This window comes from Chanodichthys erythropterus, chromosome 20 (assembly GCF_024489055.1).
Source record: "Chanodichthys erythropterus isolate Z2021 chromosome 20, ASM2448905v1, whole genome shotgun sequence".
NCBI classification, from domain to species: Eukaryota; Metazoa; Chordata; class Actinopteri; order Cypriniformes; family Xenocyprididae; genus Chanodichthys; species Chanodichthys erythropterus.
In genome coordinates, this window is record NC_090240.1 from 13854238 (window position 1) to 13880234 (window position 25997).

Genomic DNA, 25997 nt, shown 5'->3' on the forward strand with positions numbered 1-25997 from the left:
CTGTAAACTTTATCATTACATTACATTGTTATATTACAATGCTACCATATATATATATATACAGTATATTTATTTATTTTTTTTAAAGTTATATTTATAGGCTTTTTGTGCCTTTATTCAGAGAGGACAGTAGAGCAGACAGGAAAGCATTGGGCTGAGAGAGGGGGCAGGATCAGCAAAGGACCTCGAGACAGGAATCAAACTCGGGTCACCGTGAACGCATTAGCGCCATGTGTCAGCGCTCTAAACACTAGGCTATTGGTAGTGACGCTATCATATTTTGTGCAGGCAATATTCATATTTTGGTGTAGCTAAATAAAAAAGCCTGGCAATGTCATTGCTAATAGCTAATAATATTGTGGTAGGCCAATTCTGCCATGTTTCTCACCACCATTATATCTGGGTGAAATGGCTTCTCGAACAAGAAACAATGTAGGGCGGGACTTGATTTTGACAATGGGGAATTGATCGGATGGTTATGGTTTGCTTTTGGTGGATCTCATGTGAGTGACAGGTTGTCCCAGCCTCGCGCCAGTAAAAACATCATCAGAGAAGAGAGACGGTACTGCAAGAGGGAGGGAAGTTATTTTGATTAAAGATTAGGAGGACACGTGAATTAAACAACAACAACAATAATAATGTGCACGGATAATTAATGCTATATTCCATTAGAAAATAAGAATTATCACAAATTTAATTTCATGGTGACTTCAAGAAGTTCAATACATACTTTTAGACACAATATTGATCTGTTTGTCTGTTTTTACAAATCAATGAAAATAGATCCAAACGAAGACATTACCATGCATCTCTGAGCAACACACAGTAGTGTTACTGAATGAATCAATGTTGAACGAATCGGTAAAGTGAATGATTCAATGATTCACTAATACACAAAATGTCAGCAACTACTGGCATAACCTGCAGGCAAAGACCCAAATCATTAATATTAATAATAGTAGTAATAATAATAATAAACTTACGCAGTTATGTATTCTGATGCACTACAATAATGTTAAATATTTAACCGATTTAAAATATATCTATCAATCCCTTTGTGTGATGATATAACACATGGCACAAACGTGTTGGGTTATGAAAAGAAAAACAGTAACAGAGCAATTTGGGCATTCAACACTTTATTCACAAAGTAATGAGCACTATCAAATGTTCACTGGTAAACCAAAACAAAAATATAGGTATGATAAATCTATAGAACTGTACAAGACTTTGTTAAAACCATCTCATCTCTTTTAAATTTCAAAAACAGCCATCCCCTTGAAAGTGCCAAAAGAATATTTCTCCACTTCTCCAAGTTGGCTCTTATCCTCCAGTATCTACACAGTACATCTTTACAATAATTGATGGTTTTCAAAACAACCATAAACAATCTCAGACAAAACTGCTTTTAGTACAGCCACGAGAGGTGAGGGGTGGATGTTGTACATTGATATGAAATATATGTGAACACAATGACCTGCTGTACTGATGACTGATCAGGGATCAGATTACCCTCTTGAACATTATAATCTCAATCACAATCATCTAAGAACCAAACTGATCTCAAAACAGAACTTTGGGAAGGTGGATTAATAATTTAAACAATCTCAGACACATCACCTTAAAAAATATGTGTATTAAAGAACTGTTCAAAATTATGCTGCATAAATAATAAAACCTGAAAGCTGGAGTGATGTCTGTTTATGTATGGTGGTCAGTTTCACTTTAAATGTGTAGTAAAAATATCCTTTAACCATTTACATTGCAAACACACATTAAAATACATACATCCATTTCATGTATTTGCTCTGATATTAGTAGCACTGTGTATAGCAAAAAGTTTAAGAACAAGCAAATATGACGTGGCAAAATTTCTTTCTCGGTGTGCTTGGGGGGGGAAAACATACATTTTTGTCAAACACAAATAATGACAGATACATCAAATGAACCATTTTTTTCTTTTTTGTGGTTCATTGGTTCAACTCATAATGATGCAACAATCAGCAAAGAAACTTTGCAAGAAATTTCAACTTGCCCAATATTTAAGCATAAACAAAATAACGCTATAACATACACCGGGAGCAACAAATGAAATCAGAAAGCTTCAATTTATCACACTCATATTCACTTTTGACTTAGGTATAGCATGTTCACACACTCACACAACACACACACTTTCGCCATTGACCTGTCTGAGGTGATGTTCAGTGAAGTTGTAAGGCTGTATAAGACAATGTCCCACAAAGTGAGACACCTTCTGGAGACTCCAAGCAAGAGAGAAGCAGCCATCATCAAGGATTGTGGTGCAAAACCGGTTTCAAACTGAATCAAGTATGAACGGACAAAACAACTCATTCCCGTTCCTAAGTTTTAAGCCCCCAACCTTCCATAATCCCTTCAAAGAAAAAAAAAAGATAAATGAATAAAAACAGTGAAGAATCTTTCTAAGTTAAAAGATCTGCTCAAATCCTAGCCTATCTTATGGACAAGTTGGGAAACATTCTGTAGCTGGAAATGCCGCTGGGTGCTTCTGAGGCCAGTCGATAATGGAGCAAGGGAACCGTAAAATAAACCGAAGGGCTGTACGCTGGCATTAAACCTCCTCTTTCTTCACTTCCATCAAATTTAGAAGTCTTTCTGACGAGGGACGGCATGAGAAAGGAATATTACGTGAGAGTCAAACCGTTTCCTGCAAAATGTCATTGCAGTCGCAGCGGGTGGAGCTTAACTTTCCTGTCCGTCTCTGAACAAACTCCTCCTCTTCCTCCTCATCACCGTCCCTCCCTTCTCTTTGTCTGTCCTCTTTCGGTTCTCCAAGAGGAGCGTCCCAGCCCGCATTGTCCATCTGCGACCCGACAGGTCGCGATGAAGACGAAGGAGAAGAAGAAGAGGGACGTTCCTGTTGGTTCAGCCCCAAAGCATCTCTCAAAACCTCAGCACCAGCTTCCTTCAATAAAAGAGCGGGTGTGGCCAGAGTGGTCAGGTAGATGGCTGAAGCGGATTGGCTGGAGGACACCAGGGCGTGGCCTCTCCCTGTCTGTTCGTCAGCAGGGCGGGGCGGAGAGTACGGCTGGTTGTCGTTGCTGAGGAGCGTGAACATGTGGTCCACGGAGCGGCTGAAATGAGCCCAGTCCTCGAGGCTGAGGGTGAAGTTGAGTTTGAGATCGTAGGCGTGCTCATCAAGTCTGTACAAAGGTTCAAGTTCGGACCAGTTTGACTCGCCGGGAAACAGGTCGGTGTCTTCCGGGACGTCCTCGTTCCATGAGTTATCCTTCCCATCCTTCCCAAATCTGTCCTCTGTGGGGGAACATCACAGACAGAAGCACGGCCACAGCAATTAAACATTCGCGTCTAGCCACAAAACGATTTAAGGCACTGATTAAAAAGTGGATGCATCAAAATGGAGATGGATGCTTGTGATTTCATGTTAAATGGAAAAACAGAAAATATAAAACAACAAAAAAACCCTGAAAAGGATGGTGAAGGCAAGAAGAACGTAAATGTTTCAGGCATTGAGCGAGATGAGGTGAAGATGATGGGGGCATGTGGAGGGAATCTTCCCCCGTGCTCAGAAACAAAACTGTTTTTTTGTTTTTTTTCTCTCAAACAGTTTCCATGCAGATAGACGCCTCTACAATCTAATCAAGCTATCATGCAGGCCAGGCAGAAGTAAATGCATTCAAGAGAAAGGAAATTAAAGAGAGTGTGAGAGAACGGTGATTCAGACAAGGCTTGGTGGCATTGTATCCTATGGACGAGAAGCAGAATTATTGTCCAAACTCACAGCGATTTGGAGACAGGCTTCCTCACTTTAGGCCATTTCCGGCGCTGAAACTGCCTAATGCGACAAGCAACGATAAGACAAACTGTTACCCCGCCCACAAACTCAAGCATGTGATAGACAGAGCCAATCAGAGAACTCAGAGGCTTTCACATACACACAACAAAGGCTGAAAACATGCAAGGCACAGTATAGGGCAAGAGAGAGGGAGACAAAACAAGAGAGACAAAGACACAGAGAGAGAGAGAGAGAGAGTACAGAATCTGAAGGAGAAGACCTCTGATCTGTCAAGGAAGTAACTGTGTGTAATCTTAAATGTTTGAAGATGGCCAAGTAGGGTAAAATCTCGAACTATTAGCTTACACATGACAGTTCAAATGTTTTGGGGTTGGTACGATTTTTTTATGTTTTTGAAATGTGCACAAAGGCTGCATTTATTTGATGAAAAACACAGTAAAAACAGTAATTTTGTGAAATATATTCAGATAGAAAACAGTTATTTTGAATTGTAATACATTTTAAAATGTAATTTATCCCTGTGATCAAAGCTGAATTTTCTGCACTCCAGTCTTCAGCGTCACATGATCCTTCAGAAATCATTCTAATATGTTGATTTGCAGCTCAAGAAACATATTTATTATTATTATCAATGTTGAAAACAGTTTATGTGCTGCTTATGTGCTGATTTTGATACATTTCATGTGTCCTTGCTGAACAACTGTATTTAAAAAATTTTACTGACCCCAAATTTTTGAACAATAGTGTTATATAAATGTATAATATGTGATATTACATTATTCTTAGGCTGGGGATTTGATAATCATGTAATCTCTTCCAGTTTCTTGAAATCCATTTGGCATGCCTAAAATTTGTATATTTCATTTGTTTATTTATTTTTAGCAGACAAGTTTTTCTGTTTGAATTGGCAGACCAAAATTAAAACTTCCCATATTTATGCCGTCAGTTACTATAAAAAATAATTTCAACTAGTTCCTCAGTTTGTGAAGACAGCAGCTTTTGACAGTAAAAGCTATCACATTTACTGATTAATCAGTGCCACCATTTATCGAATTTAGTTTTTTTCCTCAAATTCTTCTATCTGATAAATTTATCAGTCAACCTCTAAAAATAAGCAGAAATTGTGTTTAGAGTAAATCCCTTAAAATGAAAGCCTGTGGGGCGAGGACAGGATACTTGGTGCTCGGTACCTCACACAATACATGCAAGGACAACAGAAAGAGACTTTACATGGAGAAACCACCATCTATACAGTAGTCTCTCCAGTAAAGGACATTTTAGTCAGCTTTACAGCTCAATCGCCCTGTTTCCACCTGGTATTAAGATGCATTTTGGTCGATCGGATCACAAGTAGACGAGGCAGACACGTACCTGTTTACACCTGGTGTTTTAATCTGTCTCTTTTGTCCACTTTCAACCACTTCTGTCCTGATTTCTTTGAGAAAAGGGTCTATGGGTAGGTAAATGCATGTTTTTTTTTCAAATCTTTCGATCGATTGGACAAAATAAGTTCATGCAATTTACATATGAACTCTACCGGAGATGACGGAAAAACACAGAGCAGAGAGATTGTGCTTTTCATCTTCAAATCTGGCTAACAGCATTAAGTCAGTAGGAGGAGAGTAGACGGTCTTTAGTGGCTTTTCAAACATGTTCGACCACATGAGCGTTTACACTGCGAAAGCAATCCGTTCGAATGCGTTTTTGACTACCTCTGGAAGTGGTTGAAATTGGACAAGCTCAAAACGTTTTAAACCCCGTTTATACCTGTATTTAGTGATCCAATCAACCAAAACGCATTTTAATACCAGGTGGAAACAGAGCCACACTGTTCATTTTGAAAGCAAATTTTGATTTAGTTTTAGTCAGTCTTTTGACTAAACTGCTATTTAGTTTTAGTCATATTTTAGTCATCTAAATTGTTATAGGTTTAGTTCAATTGTAATGCTTCAATTAAGCATTTCTATAAAATTTCCAAACTTATTATATACTCCTGGAGAAAACATCTATTAACCCATTGATATTAAGCTTTGCACATGCAATACAGACAGATTTAACCATTGTGACGTTATTTATCTTAAAACTAAATAAAGCCACTTCTCATAAAGAAACAAGATCTTCTTTTGAATTATATGATAATTTGATTATTTGATATATGCATTCTTTATAACAACTTACACACAACATTCATCATTAATAATTCATCATTCATAATTAATTGATAATTACTGTGAGAAATCATTCACATGATCAGTGTCTTCACATAGATGTCATACAATTAAAGGTAAATTGAGCAAATTTGTTATTTCAGAAGTGTGTATCAAACTGGTAGCCCTTCACATTAATCGGTAACCAGGAAGTAGCCCTCAGTTTCAAAAAGGTTGGTGACCCCTGTATTAAAGTGATTCAGACAAGAACTTTGAGTGATTTCTCTTTTTCTTTTGTTGTTTGATTAACAATGATGGACAGCAGCAGGTTATTAGGCTGCTGTCACTTTAAGACCAAATGCACAGATCCAATACACTGATACACATCCAATATTCTCCCAACTGTTTACGTTCACATAAGGCATAATTGAATGTGTTTGCACGAATAGTCACCAATTTTGTGTATTTGTCCATTTAAGTGTGAAAAAGCGCGACAGAGAGCTCAATTCAGTACCCGTGCGCTGATGTCTGTGGCTTTCTGTGTGAAAAAACTGGACTGAATTGAGCTGAATTGAACTCTTTCACATCATCAGGCTTTTTCAGATTTATATATATGTCTGCTCTTCTCTTTCTCCCAGACGTTTATGCCCACTTATGTCTAGGGTTGCAAAGGGGTGGAAAGTTTCCAGTAAATTTCCGAAAACTTTCCATGGGAACTTAACCTGGGGAATTTTGGAAATATTCCAGTTTGGAAACTTAACAGGAATTTACGGGAATTTATAAGAATTTGTGGGAATTTTCGGATAAATAGATATATAAATGTATAATATTTATATAAAATTATATAAAAACATAAATATAAACATTTTGTTTGGTCATAACATAAAATTTCTTTTTCGCATTAAATTAATTCTAATTTAGTAAATATGTAAAAAATATTTTTATTGCAGCAATTGTTATGTTTTATTTATTTCAGTGTCACATGATCCTTCAGAAATCATTCTAATATGTTGATTTAATACTCAGTTATTGTCAATGTTGGAAACAGTTGTGCTGCTTAATATTTTTTTGGAACCTGTAATACTTTTTTCAGGATTCATTGATAAATAAAAAGTTAAAAAGAACGGCATTTATTTAAAATAGTCTTTTCTAACAATATCACTTTAATATCTTTTATCAATTTCACACATCCTTGCTCAATAAAAGTATTAATTTCTTAAAAAAAAAAAAAAAAATTACTGACCCCAAAATTTTGACTGGTAGTGTATATTGTTACAAAATATTTCTATTTTAAATAAATGCTGTTCTTAACATTTTTATTCATCAAACAATCCTGAAAAAAGTATTGCAGGTTATAAAAAATATTAAGCAACACAACTGTTTCCAACATTGATAATCGAGTATCAAATCATCATATTAAAATAACTTCTGAAGGATCATGTGACACTAAAGACTGGAGTAATGATGCTGAAAATTCAGCTTTGATCACAGGAATAAATTATATTTTAAAGTATATGAAAATAGAAAGCCATTATTTTAAATTGTAGCTATAACTTACAATATTACTGTTTTTTCTGTCTTTTTGATCAAACGTGCATGTTATGGACTGGGGCAATGCACAGTGCATGTAGGGTGTGTGGCCTCAATAGCCCTGCAGTATATAGTGTGCTGTGTGAATGTCAGGGTAAAAATTCAACTGAAATTGCATTAAATTATAAGAGCATTACTGCATACAGTACACTCGGTTTTTATTTTTACAAACTGAAGAATAAGTCAAGATTGTTTTTGACAGTTCAGGTTAAAAAAAAGCAAACTGACATCAAATCAGCTAAAGATTCTTCGTCTTCCTCTGTGACAAAGAGGTCTTCTCCTTGATTTCATAATGAGGAGTGAATTCCTGTGATGCCTTTAGGTGTGTGTGATGTGCATCAGACTACTTTAACATTCACGTTTAAGCTTCAAGCTGTCTACAACAGAACTGCAGAAGTGGATTAGTATCTTCATCCAAAATAATCTCACAACAGCCTTCTAGTCTAAAATGGGGTTAAATTCATTTGGCAGTGATACCTGTATTCATCATAGCTGCTTCTCTCTTTACCCCCTGAAGAAGAGACAATATCATTAGTTAGAGAGTGTAAGAACAGTTTAAGATCCTCAGGAAAGCATCACTGGAAAAACAACTCTGGGCTTCTGTCCATGGGTCATGTGCAGTGCCAAGATAAGGTCATCCATTGTTATGAATGAAGTCGCAAGTGTCAGGCAAAGCTAGCTTGAATAAATGAGCTTGATAAAAGTCATCTTTCTAAATAAAGCCACTTCTCATAAAGAAACAAGATCTTCTTTTAAATTATATGATAATTTGATTATTTGATATATGCATTCTTTATAACAACTTGCACACAACATGATAAAAGTCTTGATAAAAGTCATCTTTCAGAAAATAATGAATCTGCAAGCTCAATATGCAGATGTCGAGTATTATTAATCATCATCAGCAGATAAGTTGCTTTTCTGATCCCTTTCAGATGATTTTTATTATAAATATTAAAATACTCATTATAAATATTAAATTATATATATATATATATATATATATATATATATATATATATATATATATATATATATATATATATATATATATATATATATATAATAAATATTAAAATACTCAACCAACTTTTTATATGTTCTGTAAAACAGCGGTTCTCAAACAGGTTTGTTCAAAGAATAAGGACATCAGGAATAAACAATGCTAAATGTAAATTATAAAATTCAACTAACAATATAATTGTGCAGAGTTAGCAACAGATAAATAGATTTATCAACATTTAAAAGGAAGAAAAAAGCAATTCCCATGCCTGCTGATGTCAAACATCAAGTGTCCAAGAAAACATTTTTGTGCAAATATATCCGTCATCTTACCAAATTATGCAGATGCTAATGTGGACAGGTAGCATAACGCAAAAGTTTGGGGTCAATAAGATGTTGTTGTTGTCGTTTTTTCCAAAAAATAAAAATAAAATAAAATATTGGCTGCTGAAAATTCAGCTTAGCATCACATAAATACATTACATTTTAAAATATTTTAAAAATGCATTAATATTTCACAATGTTTTTACTGTTTGATCAAACAAATGCAGCCTTGCTGAGACTTCTTTCAAAAGTGTTAAAAAAAAAAAAACTTACCGACCCCAAACTTGTATTTAAAAATTTTATTTTCTATTCATGCTTTCTTTGATAAGAAATTAATGCTAATATAAACCACATTTGTCTACAAACATTTTCTGTTTTTACTCTACTCTGGCATTTTAATGTGACCTTTCGAGATATTTGATAAGATCGCAAAAGCACCTGTGAGTTTTAACGTGACACGAGCTGTCCTCGAGTTCATTTTGAATGAATCAATAAATGTGCCTCTTATGTTTTTATCAACGGAACGATCACTTCTGCCGAAAACGAATTTCAATCGCATCCGATCCGTGAGAGTTTTGAGAGCAGGGACTACATGTCAGATATAACTAAGGACATGGTAAATCCTCAGACAGCATGCTGTGTGGCACATCATGTTTACCCTTCAGGACAGCAGCTCAGGAGGTGAAGGTACGAGTTTCTGTTTACATATAAAAACAAGAAGAAAACAGGAAGCAAGGCAGGGCCAGGGATCAGGTGAGGATGATGATGATGAAGATGTGAGATTCCATGTCACCCTTTGCCTTCGGTCCTTTCAGTGGAAAGCATATGTGTGTGTGTGTGTGTGTGTGTGTGGCACATGTCTCAGTCAGTGTGTCACAACCTCTGGGCTGGATGCCTAGCAGCTGTGTGTATGCATACAGTATAAGTGTGTGTGTGTGTGTGACTCACCGATGTCGAGGCTGCGTGTGCGAGGGTTACACTGCTTGTGTCCCTTACAGCCTCTGAGCTCCATGAGCTGAACATGCAGTTGATTGAGAACATACCGGTCCAGTGTGTTCACCGCATTCACCAACTACACATACATACAGAGAGAGATGCGCCATAACAGCGATTAATACTGTATATTCCTTTTTGGTAGCATTTTTGACTAAATATTTTTTAAAATATAAAATTACATTATTTCACAATTTAAATATTATAATTATAATTTCAATATTCAATTGTTTTTTTTAATTGTCAGAAATAATGATACAAATTTTGTCAATTTCATCACATCGACCAATTATCCTCCTGATAGCTTTTTTTTTTAAAAGAAAAACTTAGGCTACATTTCCAGTGTTGGCGGTAACTCATTACAAGGAACTTGAGTTACATAATCAGATTACTTTTCAAGTAACTAATAAAGTAACACATTTCTTTTTCAATTTACAACAAAATATCTTTTTAACGCAAGTTACTTTTTCACATTTATTGACTGCCATGTCGTAATTACCGCAATTACATGATTTCAAGCGTTCACATCCTCATATACCCTCGTAATTACAGCTTGTAAGATGGAAATTGTTTGAGAGCTCCTAATTCTCCCACATGACTGCTGTACCACCTGACCGCTGCAGATTCATTTAGGCATTGATAGTGGTGGCGTAGAATCGCATAATTTCCAGCCCGAGGAAGTAAACAGCTCCTAACGTCACGTGTTGTCATCTCGAGACTACGGTAATTATGACATGGCGTTAATTCAGCAAAATGCAGAGGTGTGTAAACATGATGGTTATTGTAGCTCTAGACTAAAGGTAAACATGTATTTACTCATCTCACTTGCATGAAAACATTCAGTATTCCTCAAAATGAATAAAAACAGTGAAATGCAATCTCAGAATTTTACGCAAACATGTGATAATTAACAATATTAAATTACACACACACTTTTGTATTTAATCTCACTTTATTAACCGATGACTATACTGCTGATCTTTAATGATCTAATTCAACCATACCAATGAGCAAAATTTACTTTAGATTATATTTAGAAATAAAAGTGTTGAACTTCCTTCTCCTGTATCCTATTCTTCTTTAATCCAGAGAGGCAGCACAGCTGAAAGGTTTGTTTGAGCTGCGCCCTCTACTGTACAGGAGTGAATATGCATTTCCTTCAGCCTGAGGCTTATTCATTTTATTTTCGGTGTGAAAGGGCCTTAAAATTAGCCAAAAATAGATGTCTTTTTATGTTGTTATTAAAACAAACAAACAAGTAAACCCAGCCCAGATGAGAAAAAGTAATGCAAAAGTAATGCAACATATTATTTTCCAAAATAAATAAATAACACAATTTGTTACTTTTTTTAGGGAGTAATGCAATATTGTAATGCATTACTTTTAAAAGTAACTTCCCCAACATTTTGGGATTGACAACTACATTTACTTACAGGTGTGAGTCTTGGAATGTCCCGTTCACACAGCAATTTACAGTAGCATCTCGAAAACTCTGCAATGGGCGTCAAGCCTGTACCCTTCTAGTAAACCCGGTCCATGGTGATTTCATGTTGTCTTTATATATGACCACTGACCTGATATGGATCCGTGTTGATGTCAAAGTACTCCAGAAATCCAGTAGCAAATTCACAGAACAGGAAGTTGTGTGTCTCATTAATGGTCCTCATGCACCAGTAGGTGTTGTTATTGGCACTAGTGCATGCACAAAACGGCCCCACTGAAAACAAAAAGATGCAATAGAGAATGTCACATAGAACCAGTTCTGACTCAAAGAGAGTAGCTGTGTTTCCACCTGATGGAAATGCCAATATGCGCATAAAAAACATATGCGTTCAATTCAGGTACATACATTTTTTATCCAAAAAGTAAAAGGGCATAAACCAAGATGGAAACATATTTACAGAATAAATCAAAAAATCATGTGACTTTTTGTGATGGAACTGGACTAACCAGCAGTCATTCTGAAATGCCTAGCTTGCGTGTGTGTGTCTTACATGTCCAGAACGGAGCGGTCTGCCAGTGCTGGTTGTCGTGTGTGAAGCAGGTAAGGCCAGGCATGCTGCAGGTGTCATTGTTACGCAGACGCTTCAGTAACTTCCTCAGCTTCTTCCTGCGCTTTTGCTCCAGTAACAACCAGGCCTTCTTATCCTTCTCTTGTCCTTTCCTACTGAGGCAGAGAGAATAATCAAAACCATGATCAACACATATGCACTCACTCACACACAGAAACCCACCTGAATGGATGGACACTTCCTGCTTTGTATCTCCTCAGTTTACTCTTGTACTTTGATTTGTAACTGAAAGAGTAGAAAAATATAATAACAATTAAGTAAACATATTTTTAACAAAAAATAAACATATATTTCATATATTATGTTACAAATAGTCTATATATAAAATATTAATTATTAATATTAAGATATTAAAATGAGTTTATGTCATTCATATTTATTTCATTTTATGTTTTATTTATTGTTGCATATATTTACAATCTATTTTATATATATGAATATGAATATATAATTATTATAAGAAATGTATAATGCATGTATATGTTATATTAAATACATACGGAAGAGGATTAGGGGCCAAGCAATAATAATAAATCTCGAGATTAAAGTTGTTAAATTTCGAGAAAAAAATCGTTAATTTACGAGAACAAATTCGTTAAATTATGAGAAAAATGTTACATTTCAAGAAAAAAGTCGAGATAAAATGTTGAGAATAAATTCATTAAATTATGAGAAGTCGTTAAATTACGAGAATTCATTAAATTACGAGAAAAATGTCGTTTAATTTCGAGATAAAATGTTGAGAATAAACTCATTAAATTATGAGAAAAAAGTCATTAAATTACGAGAACAAATTTGTTAAATTACGAGAAAAATTTAATTTAATTTCGAGAAAAAAGTCGAGATAAAATGTTGAGAATAAAGTCATTAAATTATGAGAAAAAAGTCATTAAATTACGAGAACAAATTCGTTAAATTACGAGAAAAAAGTTGAGATAAAAAGTTGAGAATAAACTCATTAAATTCTGAGAAAAAAGTTGTTAAATTACGAGAACAAATTTGTTAAATTCTGAGAAAAAAGTTGTTAAATTACGAGAACAAATTTGTTAAATTATGAGAAAAGTTGTTAAATTACGAGAACAAATTCGTTAAATTAAGAGAAAAAATTCATTTAATTTCGAGAAAAAAGTCGAGATAAAATGTTGAGAATAAAGTCATTAAATTATGAGAAAAAAGTTGTTAAATTACAAGAACAAATTCGTTAAATTATGAGAAAAAAGTCGTTAAATTTCGAGAAAAAAGTCGAGATAAAATGTTGAGAATAAAGTCATTAAATTATGAGAAAAAAAGTCATTAAATTAAGAGAACAAATTTGTTAAATTATGAGAAAAAAGTTGTTAAATTACGAGAAAAAAGTTGTTAAATTACGAGAACAAATTTGTTAAATTATGAGAAAAAAGTTGTTAAATTACAAGAACAAATTTGTTAAATTATGAGAAAAAAGTAGTTAAATTACGAGAACAAATTCGTTAAATTAAGAGAAAAAATTCATTTAATTTCGAGAAAAAAGTCGAGATAAAATGTTGAGAATAAAGTCATTAAATTATGAGAAAAAAGTCATTAAATTACGAGAAAAAAGTCATTAAATTACGAGAACAAATTCGTTAAATTATGAGAAAAAAGTCGTTAAATTACGAATTTGTTCTCATAATTTAAAAAGTTTATTCTCAACATTTTATCTTGACTTTTTTCTTGAAATTTAACGACTTTTTTCTCGAAATGTAATGACTTTTTTCTCGAAAGTTAACAACTTTAATCTCGAGATGGTTTTATTTTTTTATTATTGCTTGGCCTTAATAAATAAAAAAAATAAAAAAATGAATCTGAAGGAAGAGCAGATCAGAATTAATTTGACAAACGCAGTCCAACAGTGATGAAGAGATGATTGACAGATGTCACTCTCACTAGTATTTGTTGCAGTCACACTCTTCGGGTCGTGCCTTTTTCAGGTGACCTCTGACCTCACGCAGGTTTTTAATCTTGGTCTGGAGTGTTTCGATCTGGGAGAGAGATGACAGTGAATATAATGATATACAATATAATTGTACAGAATATGATCCATGAGTGACATTTTTTCAAGCTTTTATTGATTTAAATGTAAATATAAATGTTTTGAGCTTGCAGCTGGTCATCGTTCTCTTTCATTGCATGGAAAAAACGTCCTGCTAAACATTCCCTTTTAAGTCATTCAGATTTGGAACAACATGAAGATGAGCAAATGATGACAGAAGGGTGGCGGCGTGTGTCATACTTCATGGTCGATGTGGAGCTTGTGGTCCTTCCATGCTTGCAGCGATTTGTACAGACCAGTGTCACATTTCACTGTATCATTGGCCAAAATGGAACATCTGAAACATACACACACACATTCTCACTACACTACACTCCCTCTGTCATGTGTCTCTCTTGAAGCACACACACACACACACACACTCCTCACCTGTGAGTGACTTTAATAGACGAGGGCACAGTCAGGCTGTTGCTGGTCTGGCTGACTGCAGTGGGTCCCATACCGCTGAACTCCTCCTCGTCTGCTGTGTTCTGCCTGAGGCTGAGGTTCTTGGGGCCTGCGGGTCTGTATTCATGATCCAGGTCCACTGCGTACAGGTCTCCTCCCATCTCCATGGAAACAGCACGTGCAAAGCGGTTCCTGGAATAGCTCTTCAGTGATTTGAGTTCTGTCAATCAAATGCAGGGCTTGACATTATCACTTGTCTAAGACATATATATATATATATATAATTAATTAGATGTATATAATCATTTTATAAAATGATTTATAAAATTATATAACATTATAGAAAAGTAAATTTTCTTGTTATTTCCTGAGAACAGTTATATTAAACATTTCACAATATTATATAATTATAATCTATAATAAATGAATATATATATATATATATAATTAATAATACGTATTAATAAATAGATCATTATTAATTATATATTATTAATTATATTATTTATATATACATTAATTATATATACATTAATTATATATATACACATTATATATATATATATATATATATATATATATATATATATATATATATATATATATATATATTAATTTTATAAATATATATGTATTTAATAAATAAGTATTAATAAATAGATTATTATTAATTATTACTTTTTAAAATAAGAATTAATACATTATTCTAGCAATAATATTTAAAAAAATAATAATGTTAATATAAAAATTATATAGAAATATAATATATGATTAAATGTAGTTAAACTACTAGCACTACTACAATTAATAATAATAATAATTTTAACAGTGATTTACTATACAAATAAATCTTTCTGATAATTTGACAAATATAGAACTGAGATGATTGACAGATGTCACAGTCACTAGTATTTGTTGCAAGCTTAGAGCAACTTTCTTTAAATTAGTTAAAATTTAAATTAGGTATTTAGTTAAAATGTAGAGTAATCCTAATAATTATTATATTAAAAATAATTAATAGAGCAATTTTATAATAAATATCACATATAATATAGCAGAAAAGCATTTTCTGTTACGTTTTACCTCCAGAAGAGAGCAGCAGAGGCACACAGAATAATTGAGTGAATGCATCCTGAATGATTTTTTCTGGAGGACTTGTTGCTGTGTGTGTGTGTGTGTGTGTGTGTGTGTGTGTGTGTGTGTGTGTGTGTGTGTGTAGCAGTGCAGTATATCTAGTCGTACTCACTCTTTTTGGAGAACAGTTTATTCTTGGAGAATGTGCTGTAGCTTTTGGGTTCACAGTTGCAGGCTTGAGGCTCAGCGTTCACGCTGACATCAGCGCTCATGCTCTGAAGATAAATCTGTGATTTGATGCTGGATACAGATGGCTTCCGCACTGCGGACAGACTGGCCATGCCTTTGCATTTAGACAACCTCAGCTTCCCTGTGGCGTCTTCAACACACTGCCACTTCTGTATAGAGACAGAGAAAGAGGGACATCATCATGCATTTACTAATAGAACAGTAACAGAAAGTGCCATAGTATTGAAATGGCTTGGTACCATGTTTTTCAGTAATGATACATTGATAACATTGTGGTATTTTTGGACTGAAGTGTAAAAAGCAGGGTACATAAAAGAATTGCCATCTATTATCATATACCATACTTTATACTCATAACACGCCAGCTCTCTTGACATGACTCAAGGGAAATTATCTTAATCTTACTTGTGCTTATAAAATATTCTTAGCTCATTTCTTTATGACTGAACTGTATTTGACAGTGTCTGCTCACGAAGATAATTTGTTTGACACCATCATCACCCATTAACTTTTCAGCATGACGAGTATGTGAGCGTGGATGTGTGTGCTTATACACCCGGAAGTAAAATGTGAAAATGAACACCCTGCCTAGTGTTGGCATTCTTACTCAGCTGTAATTATCACAAATCCACCTTGTTAAAAGATTTGTTAATGAGTAACACAAGTTATACTGCACACTGTCAGAGAGATGAGAGAGAAATGCATCTTTTTAGTTGCTGTTCATAGTAGTAGCCCTGTAGTTAAAGGGTTAGTTCACCCAAAAATGAAAATTCAAAACAGTCGACGTGACTACAGTGGCTCAACCTTAATGTTATGATGTTATGAAATGACGAGAATACTTTTTGTGTGCAAAAACAAAACAAAAATAAAGACTTTATTCAACAATTTTGTCTCTACCCTGTCAGTCTCCTACGTAGTTGATGCAGTGTGGAGCTTCTGTGTTTACTTTCTATGAGAAATAACCTCTCAGATTTCATCAAAAATATCTTAATTTGTGTTCTGAAGATGAATGAAGGTCTTACGGGTGTGGAACGACATAAAGGTGAGTAATTAATCAGATATTTCCTTTTTGGGTGAACTAACCCTTTAAAGTGACCATGAAACCAAAAGTGAACCAATAGCAAACCACAATCATCCACTCAATTCCCTACGGACAAAATCAAGTCCCGCCGTAATTTTTTTCATATTTGAGAAGACGTTTCAGTTGATTATGGGCCAGATTTACTAACAGCTTGCGCTTGTGCAAACCCTCTTTTGGCGTTAAAAACTACTGTCAGGATTTACTAAAGACACGCAGTGCAAAATTAGCGCTGAAAAGGCGTGGATAGGGTTATTTTTGCGGCTGACCTTATTGCATATACATTTGTAGGAATTTAACTTTCAGACACAAAATTTATGGGAGGAGAGTATTTAAATGAATCATGCAAAGTGATTTACTAAGGTTTGAACTACTCAGTTTACTGGTATTTGAGCCATTATTTAATGCCAAAAAAAGCACGTCTTAAACCAGACGCTTATTTGTGTTCCTTAATGTGCGTGTTGTCAGTAGATCATGCACAGAACTTTCCACTCCCGTTTAGTAAATCTGGCCCTATACATAACAATAGGGAAGAAAAGACTATTGCAACTTCTGTTTAATGCTGACTTTAAAGATTGGTAAATTAAAGAATGTGGATTTAAACCTATAAAGGTCAATCCAGCATATTGTATAAGGTGATACTGTATCTGTGCTGGGCATTGCGCCATGCAAATTGGATGAGTTTGCACCTTTACCTGATTCACATAATTAAATCAGGAGCTAAAACAATGCAGACAGTAAGTGCACATAAACAACATTGTCGGCAGGTGCGATTCCCCCCTTTTTCTTATTTTGAAATTTCTCATTTTTCTTGCTTTGCAAAACTGTGAAAGTACTTTGAAAGTACAAACTGCTTGATCAAAGAAGAAAAAAAGATGGAGGAATAATGCCTGACATAAAAAAAGAGAAAGAGATGGAGAAAAGAGGAATGGAAGGAGAGGATAGATAATGCAGGAATGGGCTGCAGGTCCCTAGAGGACTACAGTGGGCCAGTCTTGTTAGAGTGAAAGTGAGAGCATGAAATTTCAGGTGTCTGATCTGACAGCTCAGACATCTCTCTGTTCTCATTTCTGTTTCAAAAGACAGATCTCGCACACACACACACCTACTCGTACTTGTGAGCAGATAGATAGTTAGACAGATAGATAGATAGTTTTGGTTATAGTTGTGTGATTCACATCCGTGCTGATTATGATGCTACAGTATTAACTGGTCTTCACCATAGCTTATGAATATTTATTAGGTTATGCACAAACGATTGAACATGAGTTATTAGTGTTTTAAAGAGTCTATGTGACATATTGAGGTCAGCAATAGAGGGGGCATCTCAGTTGCTCAAAAGACAACAACAACAAAAACAAAAAAAACTAAATATTCATTCTATATTAATATTAACAAACAAATATAAACATAAATACAAACATAAATATACATAAAAAAACATTTTATGGTGAACTCAGTAAGCACACGCAAGAGAGTAATCCTGCACTTTTTTGAGTTCTGATAAGTTATTAGGGTTTACATTGAAGTAAATAACTCATTTGATTTGCAACAACTCAAAAAAGTGAATAAACTCAATCTTTTATGTTAATTGCTGAGTCAGTATTTCAAGTTATAGGAGCAATTAACATGCATAAATACTACAAACTTAAAACTTGATAGTTCTGCTTACTTAAAATTGGGAACATTATAAATCAAAAAATGTTATGTAACCGATTACCTCATTTTTATTTTGAATCAGCCCAACTTATTTGGGTTTACAGTGCAATAAAACCATAAAATTCCTTGCTTTTGATATTTTCTTTGAACTAATTACACTTACGTCTTTTTTTATTACCACAAAAATATTATCCGATTACTCAATTAATCGTCAAACTAACTGAATGATTACTTGATTAGCAAAATAATCATTAGTTTTATTTAATATGTACAATTTTAGCTTCTATTTTATGCTGTAGAGCTATAATTGTAAATAATTACAATTTATTTTCTTACAACAATACAATTCTGCTTAGGGCACATATTTGGCTAGCAGCAGCCCTGTTTGCAAGACAAAACTGAAAGGCAAACAATAACATTACGATGTCCAAAAATCATACACCACAATTTCACCAGCGCATCGAGTTGCTATTAGCGACATTTCGTTTGATAACATTCCTGCATCTGCTGCTGTCAGTCACGGGATTCTGAAGGTCAATAAATGCATGAATCAACAAATAAAAACCCGACTCCTGGTTTTGTGGGGTAGTGGGTTGTAATCCTGCCTATAATTTTTTATTTTTTTTTATTTTAATAAATTGTACGAGATTGACAGAAAAAATGAAAAGGAAAGACAAAGATTCTCCTGAGTGTGTGTTGTTGTACCTGACCGATCTGTTCACATGGCGTCTGGTACTCTGCGCGCTGGCACAGGTCTTTGACACGCTGGTATTTGGGCAGGTAGTTTTCCTCCTGGGTCATATCTTTCCCATCATTCAGTACTTTATGTAGCAGTTTCCTGTCACCAAAGAAAAGAAAAACCTCATACTATCTGAATAAACATACGTTGACCTTTCACACCAAGAACCCAATGCTCTCCGGCTGTTTTCACATTTCATTTGTGCTGACTCACCCCCTCTCCACCAGGAACGAGTCCCTCCACACTTTTCCTTTCTTGTTGAGCTGGAACCTGCAATTGGGAGAGACAGGTGGATATTGATTTACCGGCTTTGTTACTGATCACCTGGAACAGCAAATTGGCCAGAAACTGGCTGTCTCTCAGCGTTTTCAAATGACGACTAAACTCAGCAAATTGAGCCTGAGATTGAAAAAGAATTAAAAAAAATAGTAAAGCAGAAGAAATGACAAACAGCTTAAACAGAATTCCAGCCTGCAATTTAAAGTGTTTTTCTCCCCTGTACTGTCCCTGATGAAAAACAGAAGGAAGTGAGGTGAGGAAACAGAAGTGCTCTGTGCACCTCCTGACCTTCTCTGCAGATATGAGCTATCGATCTGTGCTCTCACGCACCCTCTCTGATCTCCGCAGGAGCTTCTGCCAGATTTAAGAGAGTTCTGGCTGGCCTTTTCTCCTATTCAGACTCATCTTGTTAGTGGCACTTTCTAAGGCAGTGTTATTACACAAACCCCAAACCTAAAGTTATGCATACTTGGTTCCACACCATTTGCATTACAGATGATACTTTAAATAATGGCGATTATTGAAGAAAGGGTCAATGATGTAGTAGTGTCCACAATAAAAAAAGAAAAGAAAAAGATTTAAACATATGTCAAGTTCTTAGAAATGTACTCTTTGCGTGCATGTTGGTGGGTTTGAAAACTACTATTTTTAAAGGCATAGTTCACCCAAAAATGAAAATTCTCTCATCATTTACTTACCCATCCTGTAAAAATTGCTCTACACAAGCGAAGATATTTGGAAGAAAGATTGTAGCCAAGCAGATCTTGCCCTCCATTAACTATTTATTTTTTGTATGAATTATTTTTTATAGTCAATGGGGAGCGAGATCTGCTTGGTTACAAAGATTCTTCCATATATGTTCTTTTGTAAATGATGACAGAATTAAGATTTTGGGTGAACTATCCTTTTAATGAAAGTTTCAATTACATTTTTTTTTAATTGAACAAGATTAAAGCTCCAAAAGTTCTTAAGCCAATAGCAGTGAGTGATTTTCTCTTTTTCTTGTGTTGCTGCAGGTATTGCTGTCACTTTAAGAGCTAATGCATGGATCACATCCAATTTTCCCCCAGCTGTTTACATTCACTTTGCATTCATTTACTTGTGTGTTTTTGACATAAACTTGTTTGTATTTGACAGTTTAGGCATAATGTGATGCAAAAGATACTTACCGTTCCCATTAAGTTAGGAAAATGTTAAAAATGTCAAATTATTAAAATGTTTTTAAAAAACTTTTTTTTTTTTTTCCTGGTTACATGAACATTCAATTTTGCTAACATTATCGGAATGTTACTTTTGAACTTGCTGAAACAAGTTGTAACATTTAAACATTAGACGAACATCCAACTTAAATGTTTCAGAAAAAAAGTTTTTGAAAGTTTAAACTGGCAAGACTTTAAAACTGTTGTGATGATGAAGAACCTCAATGTCATGTGAGCATAACCTCAACAGAAATGATAATCAGAAACAAGAATAATTAAAACAGCCACTGAACTCCAGCTGAGAGAATGTGCACTGTAGGACTGGGACAATATATCGATGCATCGTGATTCAAATCTGATGTTTTCCAAATGCATCGCGAATCGATTCTGAGCTTAGTTTTTAACAGCAAACAGCACTCCAGGCTATTTTTTAACCAAATGCTCATGAAGAAGAGCGCTCGTGCATTCGGCTGAGTCTGACAATTTATTTGCACCTCAGAATGCTTTCATGACGCAAGATTAATGTAAACAGCCAACTGCAAACACCACTGCAAACAACCTTTCTGAACTTTATGAATTATTATTTTATAGAAGGTTTAAGTGGTGTGTGTAAGAAATTGGAAGCTAGCAGAGTATGGCTGTTTCTAAAGTATGCAGTGCCAACTAAGCTCAGAATCGATTTGAGAGAGAATTGCGATACATACTGAAAATATCACAATCGATCCAAAATCATTTCTCGATTTGTGATGCATCGATGTATTGTCTCAGCCCTAGTGCACTGTAGCATAATACTAACGATATCACTGTAAAAGCAGAATGTGGAGACATCTTCATTTTTAGTCTAAAACCATCATATTGCACAGCCCTATTTTTAGACATGTTTAGGACCAGAATATCTTGGGATTGGATTCTTTTGACTACCTAAGTAAGCACCAAGAGATCCTAACAACTACTTAGAGATGTCTTAGAAACTAGCCAGAACAATAGGAAGCAGACAAAATGTAAAGATCTTCTTGTTTAATTAGCGTCGGAGGTGATTGAGAGCACAAGGCAGGTGTAGCCCTCCATTTCCCTGCCAGTCATTTTTCCTCTTCCCTCCGGATTTCTTATTTCCTGCCCCCCCACCCCCTGCTGAGATATGCATCTTTTCCTCTCATCTGAAATAAAAGAGGTACGCAGGCTAGCGGAAGAGTGCAGAGATGAGATTTCAGCAGGTGTCATGGTGATGAGGGGTTCTGTGCCAGTAGGATGCCTGGCAGACTGCCATCTGCTGCCACTCAATGACAATGAAGTGAGGCGAGGTGTTGTTCCTGCAGCTCTGATAGCCTCAGGATTAGGCTAAATGCAATGTATCATTATCCTCAGGAAACTCAGCATTAGAAATTGATCAAGTAATATAGAGAAGTAGTGCTGTTGATTCTGTAGGCTACTAAAAAAAACATTACATTGAAGGGCGGATTTTTGCACGTGGTAACCCGCGTTTTATTCACAAACCACCCACAATCCAATTCATCCAGGTGCCAAATGTGCTGAAACAGCACTGTGCTGTGGGTATTCATGGTAAATTCAATTACTGTAATTATTTCATCACAAACACACCTACTTTATATGTAAAGTAGGTTCATTATAGATTATAGAACGTGACATCATATTGTTTTGATTTTGTGATCTTTCTGCATTGCGCAAAGCATTTAAAGTGAATTTCCTATAAAAGATAAGGGTGGGAGAAAAAAAATTTTTTTTCTGATGTATCGTGATTCTCTCTTCAATGATTCTGAATTGATTCTGAAAACTTTGCTTTTCATTATTATGGACTATTTGCTTGGATGTTTTGAAGCTATAGTTTAGTTAGTTGCTAATTATTAAACATATAATTGTTTCATTTATTATTAACTTTTACTTAATTAAATAAGTATATAATTAAAAAATATATAAATTAAAGGTGCCCTAGATTCAAAAATTGTATTTACCTCGGCATAGTTGAATAACAAGAGTTCAGTACATGAAAATGACATACAGTGAGTTTCAAACTCCATTGTTTCCTCCTTCTTATATAAATCTCATTTGTTTAAAAGACCTCTGAAGAACAGGCGAATCTCAACATAACACCGACTGTTACGTAACAGTCGGGATCATTAATATGTACGCCCCCAATATTTGCATATGCCAGCCCATGTTCCCAACATTATGAAAGGCATTACACAAAGGCAGAACTGAATCATCAGACTAGGTAAGCAAGCAAGGATAATAGCGAAAAATGGCAGATGGAGCGATAATAACTGACATGATCCATGATATCATGATATTTTTAGTGATATTTGTAAATTATCTTTCTAAATGTTTCGTTAGCATGTTGCTAATGTACTGTTAAATGTGGTTAAAGTTACCATTTTCTTACTGTATTCATGGAGACAAGAGAAGTTGCTATTTTCATTTTTTAAACACTTGCAGTCTGTATAATTCATGAACACAACTTCATTCTTTATAAATCTCTCCAACAGTGAGTAATGTTAGCTTTAGCCACGAAGCACTATCAAACTCATTCAGAATCAAATGTAAACATCCAAATAAACACTGTACTTACGCGATTAGACATGCTGCATGATGAACACTTTGTAAAGATCCATTTTGAGGGTTATATTAGCTGTTTTAACTTTTTTTATGTTGTTTAAGGCAAGCACGAGCTCGGGGGCGTGGAGCACCAGATTTAAAGGGCCACACACCCTGAATCGGCTCATTTCTAACTATGCCCCAAAATAGGCAGTTAAAAAAATTAATTAAAAAAAATCTATGGGGTATTTTGAGCTGAAGCTTCACAGACACATTCAGGGGACACCTTAGACTTATATTACATCTTTTTAAAAAAAGTTCTAGGGCACCTTTAAATATTTCAAGTAGTTCAGCTATTAATAGGAAAATGAAAATGTGTATTCCCACTCCTAGTAAAAGATGTTTATGTACATCTTTTATTGATCCATGCAGCAGTTATTCATTATATGATCATTAAATGATGGAGAGAAGAAAGACATTCTTACAATTTGTCCCTTAAAGGGAGATTTCATCCAAAAATTAATATTACCTCATGATTTGCTCACCCTCAAGCCATTCCAGGTGTGTATGACTATCTTCTTTTAGACAAACACAATCTGAGTTATATTTAAAAACAGTGGCGGCTGGTGCAAAAAATATTTGGGGGGGTACAAAAAAAAAAAAAAAAAATTAGAAATGCAGGAATGAATAGGCTAATTGTTAAATATCCATTTAACAATAGATATAATAATGTATCTATCTAAAACATGGAAAATTCAGTATCATAGGGCTGAGATCTACAAAAAATATCTGTATTTAATAAAAAAAAATGTATTTAAGAAACAATGTTCTTATTGAAGGCTATAAAAACAAACATGAATGTAACTGTGTAGTATATGCTATGCATTATGTGCAAAAAAGGGGTCAAATCACATTAGGCCTATACTACATTCTAAAATTGTACCTTTACAATCTAAAAACAAAATGTTTTTTGAAGCAGAAATTAAATACACTAAACTAAAAATGAAAATAAATAAAAACAAAAGAACAGGCTAATAATTATTATTATTTTGATTACCCTAGAAGAGTCACTTTACACAGTTACTGCTATTGTACAAATACACTTAGTTGTAGGTTCGAAATTCTACATATGACATAATTATGTTCGCCAACAAAAACAAATTTTCAACAAATATTTTGAGCAAAATGTATTTTACACAGATTGAACTCCGTATGTTTGGCGCGCATGCGCGCGGCGGCGCTCGTTCACGGAAGTTTGTGCTTGTTGAAGGCTCGTCCACGCCTGACTGCAAAATGGAAATATTTTCTCGACTTTCTAACTTTTATAGATGGAGAATATGTCTGTGAAATGTAAATTATGCACTGAGGAAATTATTAAATGTCACTTCAGCTTAAAAATTATTAATAGAGGTATGTTTGTTTCCACCAATCGCTACACAAGTTAAGGTTACATATGATGATGAAAGCACGTTAGTGCGAGCTCTCCCGGAACCCATAGAGATTGCGTTGCAGTGCCTGCAGTTTGAAAAAAAATTTCTTTGAATGGAAGTCTATGGGAGCAGTCGGGGCAAATCTCCGCCAGACTGAAATGCCCAAAAAGAGGCGGTACTCCAAAGAGCGTGACTCGACGCTGATTGGACTATATCCAGAGGCAGAACAAACAGCCTAGCAGTGACAGCTAGCGTAACTCTGTGGTTGAATGGGATTGAAAAATCCGTCCCTTTCTCACTTTGGTGGTGCGTCGCCCTATTGCCCTAATCAAGAAACCACCCCTGTTCAAAAATACCCTGGCTCTTCCGAGCTTTATAAAGGTAGTGAATGGCACTCCTGATTTTGAAGCACAAAATAGTGCATCCATCCATCATAAATGTAATCCATACAGCTCCAGGGGGTTACTAAAGGCCTTCTGAAGTGAAGCGATATATTTAAAACTTTACTAACCATAATAATTACCTTCTGGCATATGGCTGTACGCATCGAGTTACGGCGGAAGCGTAACCCATGACCCGATGCAGGATGTAGAAGTATCGTAAGCTTAGACACCTCTCGCGGTTCAAACAAATAAGGCTGTGCAACAAACTCAAGCTCCTCTTCTCTTATATCGAAATCCGCTGACATTTCTATTTAAAATTTCTCATTTTAGACTTCTAATTTGTGACCAGTGTTTTGTTTTGCTCTATCCTCTGCATGTCTGCATTCATCAATACGTCATTCGTCACGTCAGGGGTTACGTTTCCACCATAACTTGATGCGTACGGCCGTTTGCTAGATATTATAGTTTATAACATTTTAAATAGATACTTTTTTTTTTTTTTTTTTTACAAAAACCCATGTTTTGCTTCAGAAGGCTTTTATGGATTACTTTTATGATGAACGGATGCACTTTTTTAGGCTTCAAAATCGTGAGCGCCATTCACTGTCATTATAAAGCTTGGAAGAGCCATTATATATTTTTAAATATATCTCTGATTGTATTCATCTGAGAGAAGATAGTCATTTACACCTAGTATGGCTTGAGGGTGAGTAAATCATGGGATAATTTTCATTTTTGGGTGAAATATCCCTTTGATATTCCAAACTTTCTTAATAAATATCTCTGTGCACAGTTCATAAGCTCATGTTTTTATATACATGTATTTACTTCAAGATCAATGTTGGGGAAAGTTACTTTTAAAAGGTAAAACATTACACTACTGCTTTACTCCCTAAAAAGTAACTAATTAGGCTAATGCAAATTAGCAAATGTGAAGGTCCATTCACACCAAAAGTGCAAATGCAAATTCAT

At 34.8% G+C, this 25997-nt stretch overlaps 1 protein-coding gene across 10 annotated transcripts in view; it reads right to left on the bottom strand.

Moving 5' to 3' along the window:
- Window positions 1–1130: 1130 nt before the first annotated feature.
- Window positions 1131–25997, bottom strand: part of sulf2b (sulfatase 2b) — a 245852-nt gene continuing 220985 nt past the window's right edge. For 8 of the 10 annotated variants that reach the window (XM_067371773.1, XM_067371772.1, XM_067371776.1 and 5 more), the window contains 11 exons: window positions 19398–19454; window positions 19151–19283; window positions 15632–15857; window positions 14368–14605; window positions 14179–14275; window positions 13833–13927; window positions 12090–12152; window positions 11850–12019; window positions 11430–11572; window positions 9811–9934; window positions 1131–3297 (listed from right to left, as the gene is read on the bottom strand). In XM_067371773.1, coding sequence (XP_067227874.1) covers window positions 2678–3297; window positions 9811–9934; window positions 11430–11572; window positions 11850–12019; window positions 12090–12152; window positions 13833–13927; window positions 14179–14275; window positions 14368–14605; window positions 15632–15857; window positions 19151–19283; window positions 19398–19454 — 1966 coding nt within the window. In that variant the 3' untranslated portion in view covers window positions 1131–2677. Of the gene's footprint in view, window positions 3298–3784; window positions 3839–8013; window positions 8048–9810; window positions 9935–11429; window positions 11573–11849; window positions 12020–12089; window positions 12153–13832; window positions 13928–14178; window positions 14276–14367; window positions 14606–15631; window positions 15858–19150; window positions 19284–19397; window positions 19455–25997 lie in introns of all 10 variants that reach the window. The other 2 variants (XM_067371780.1, XM_067371781.1) reach the window with 2 other exon arrangements.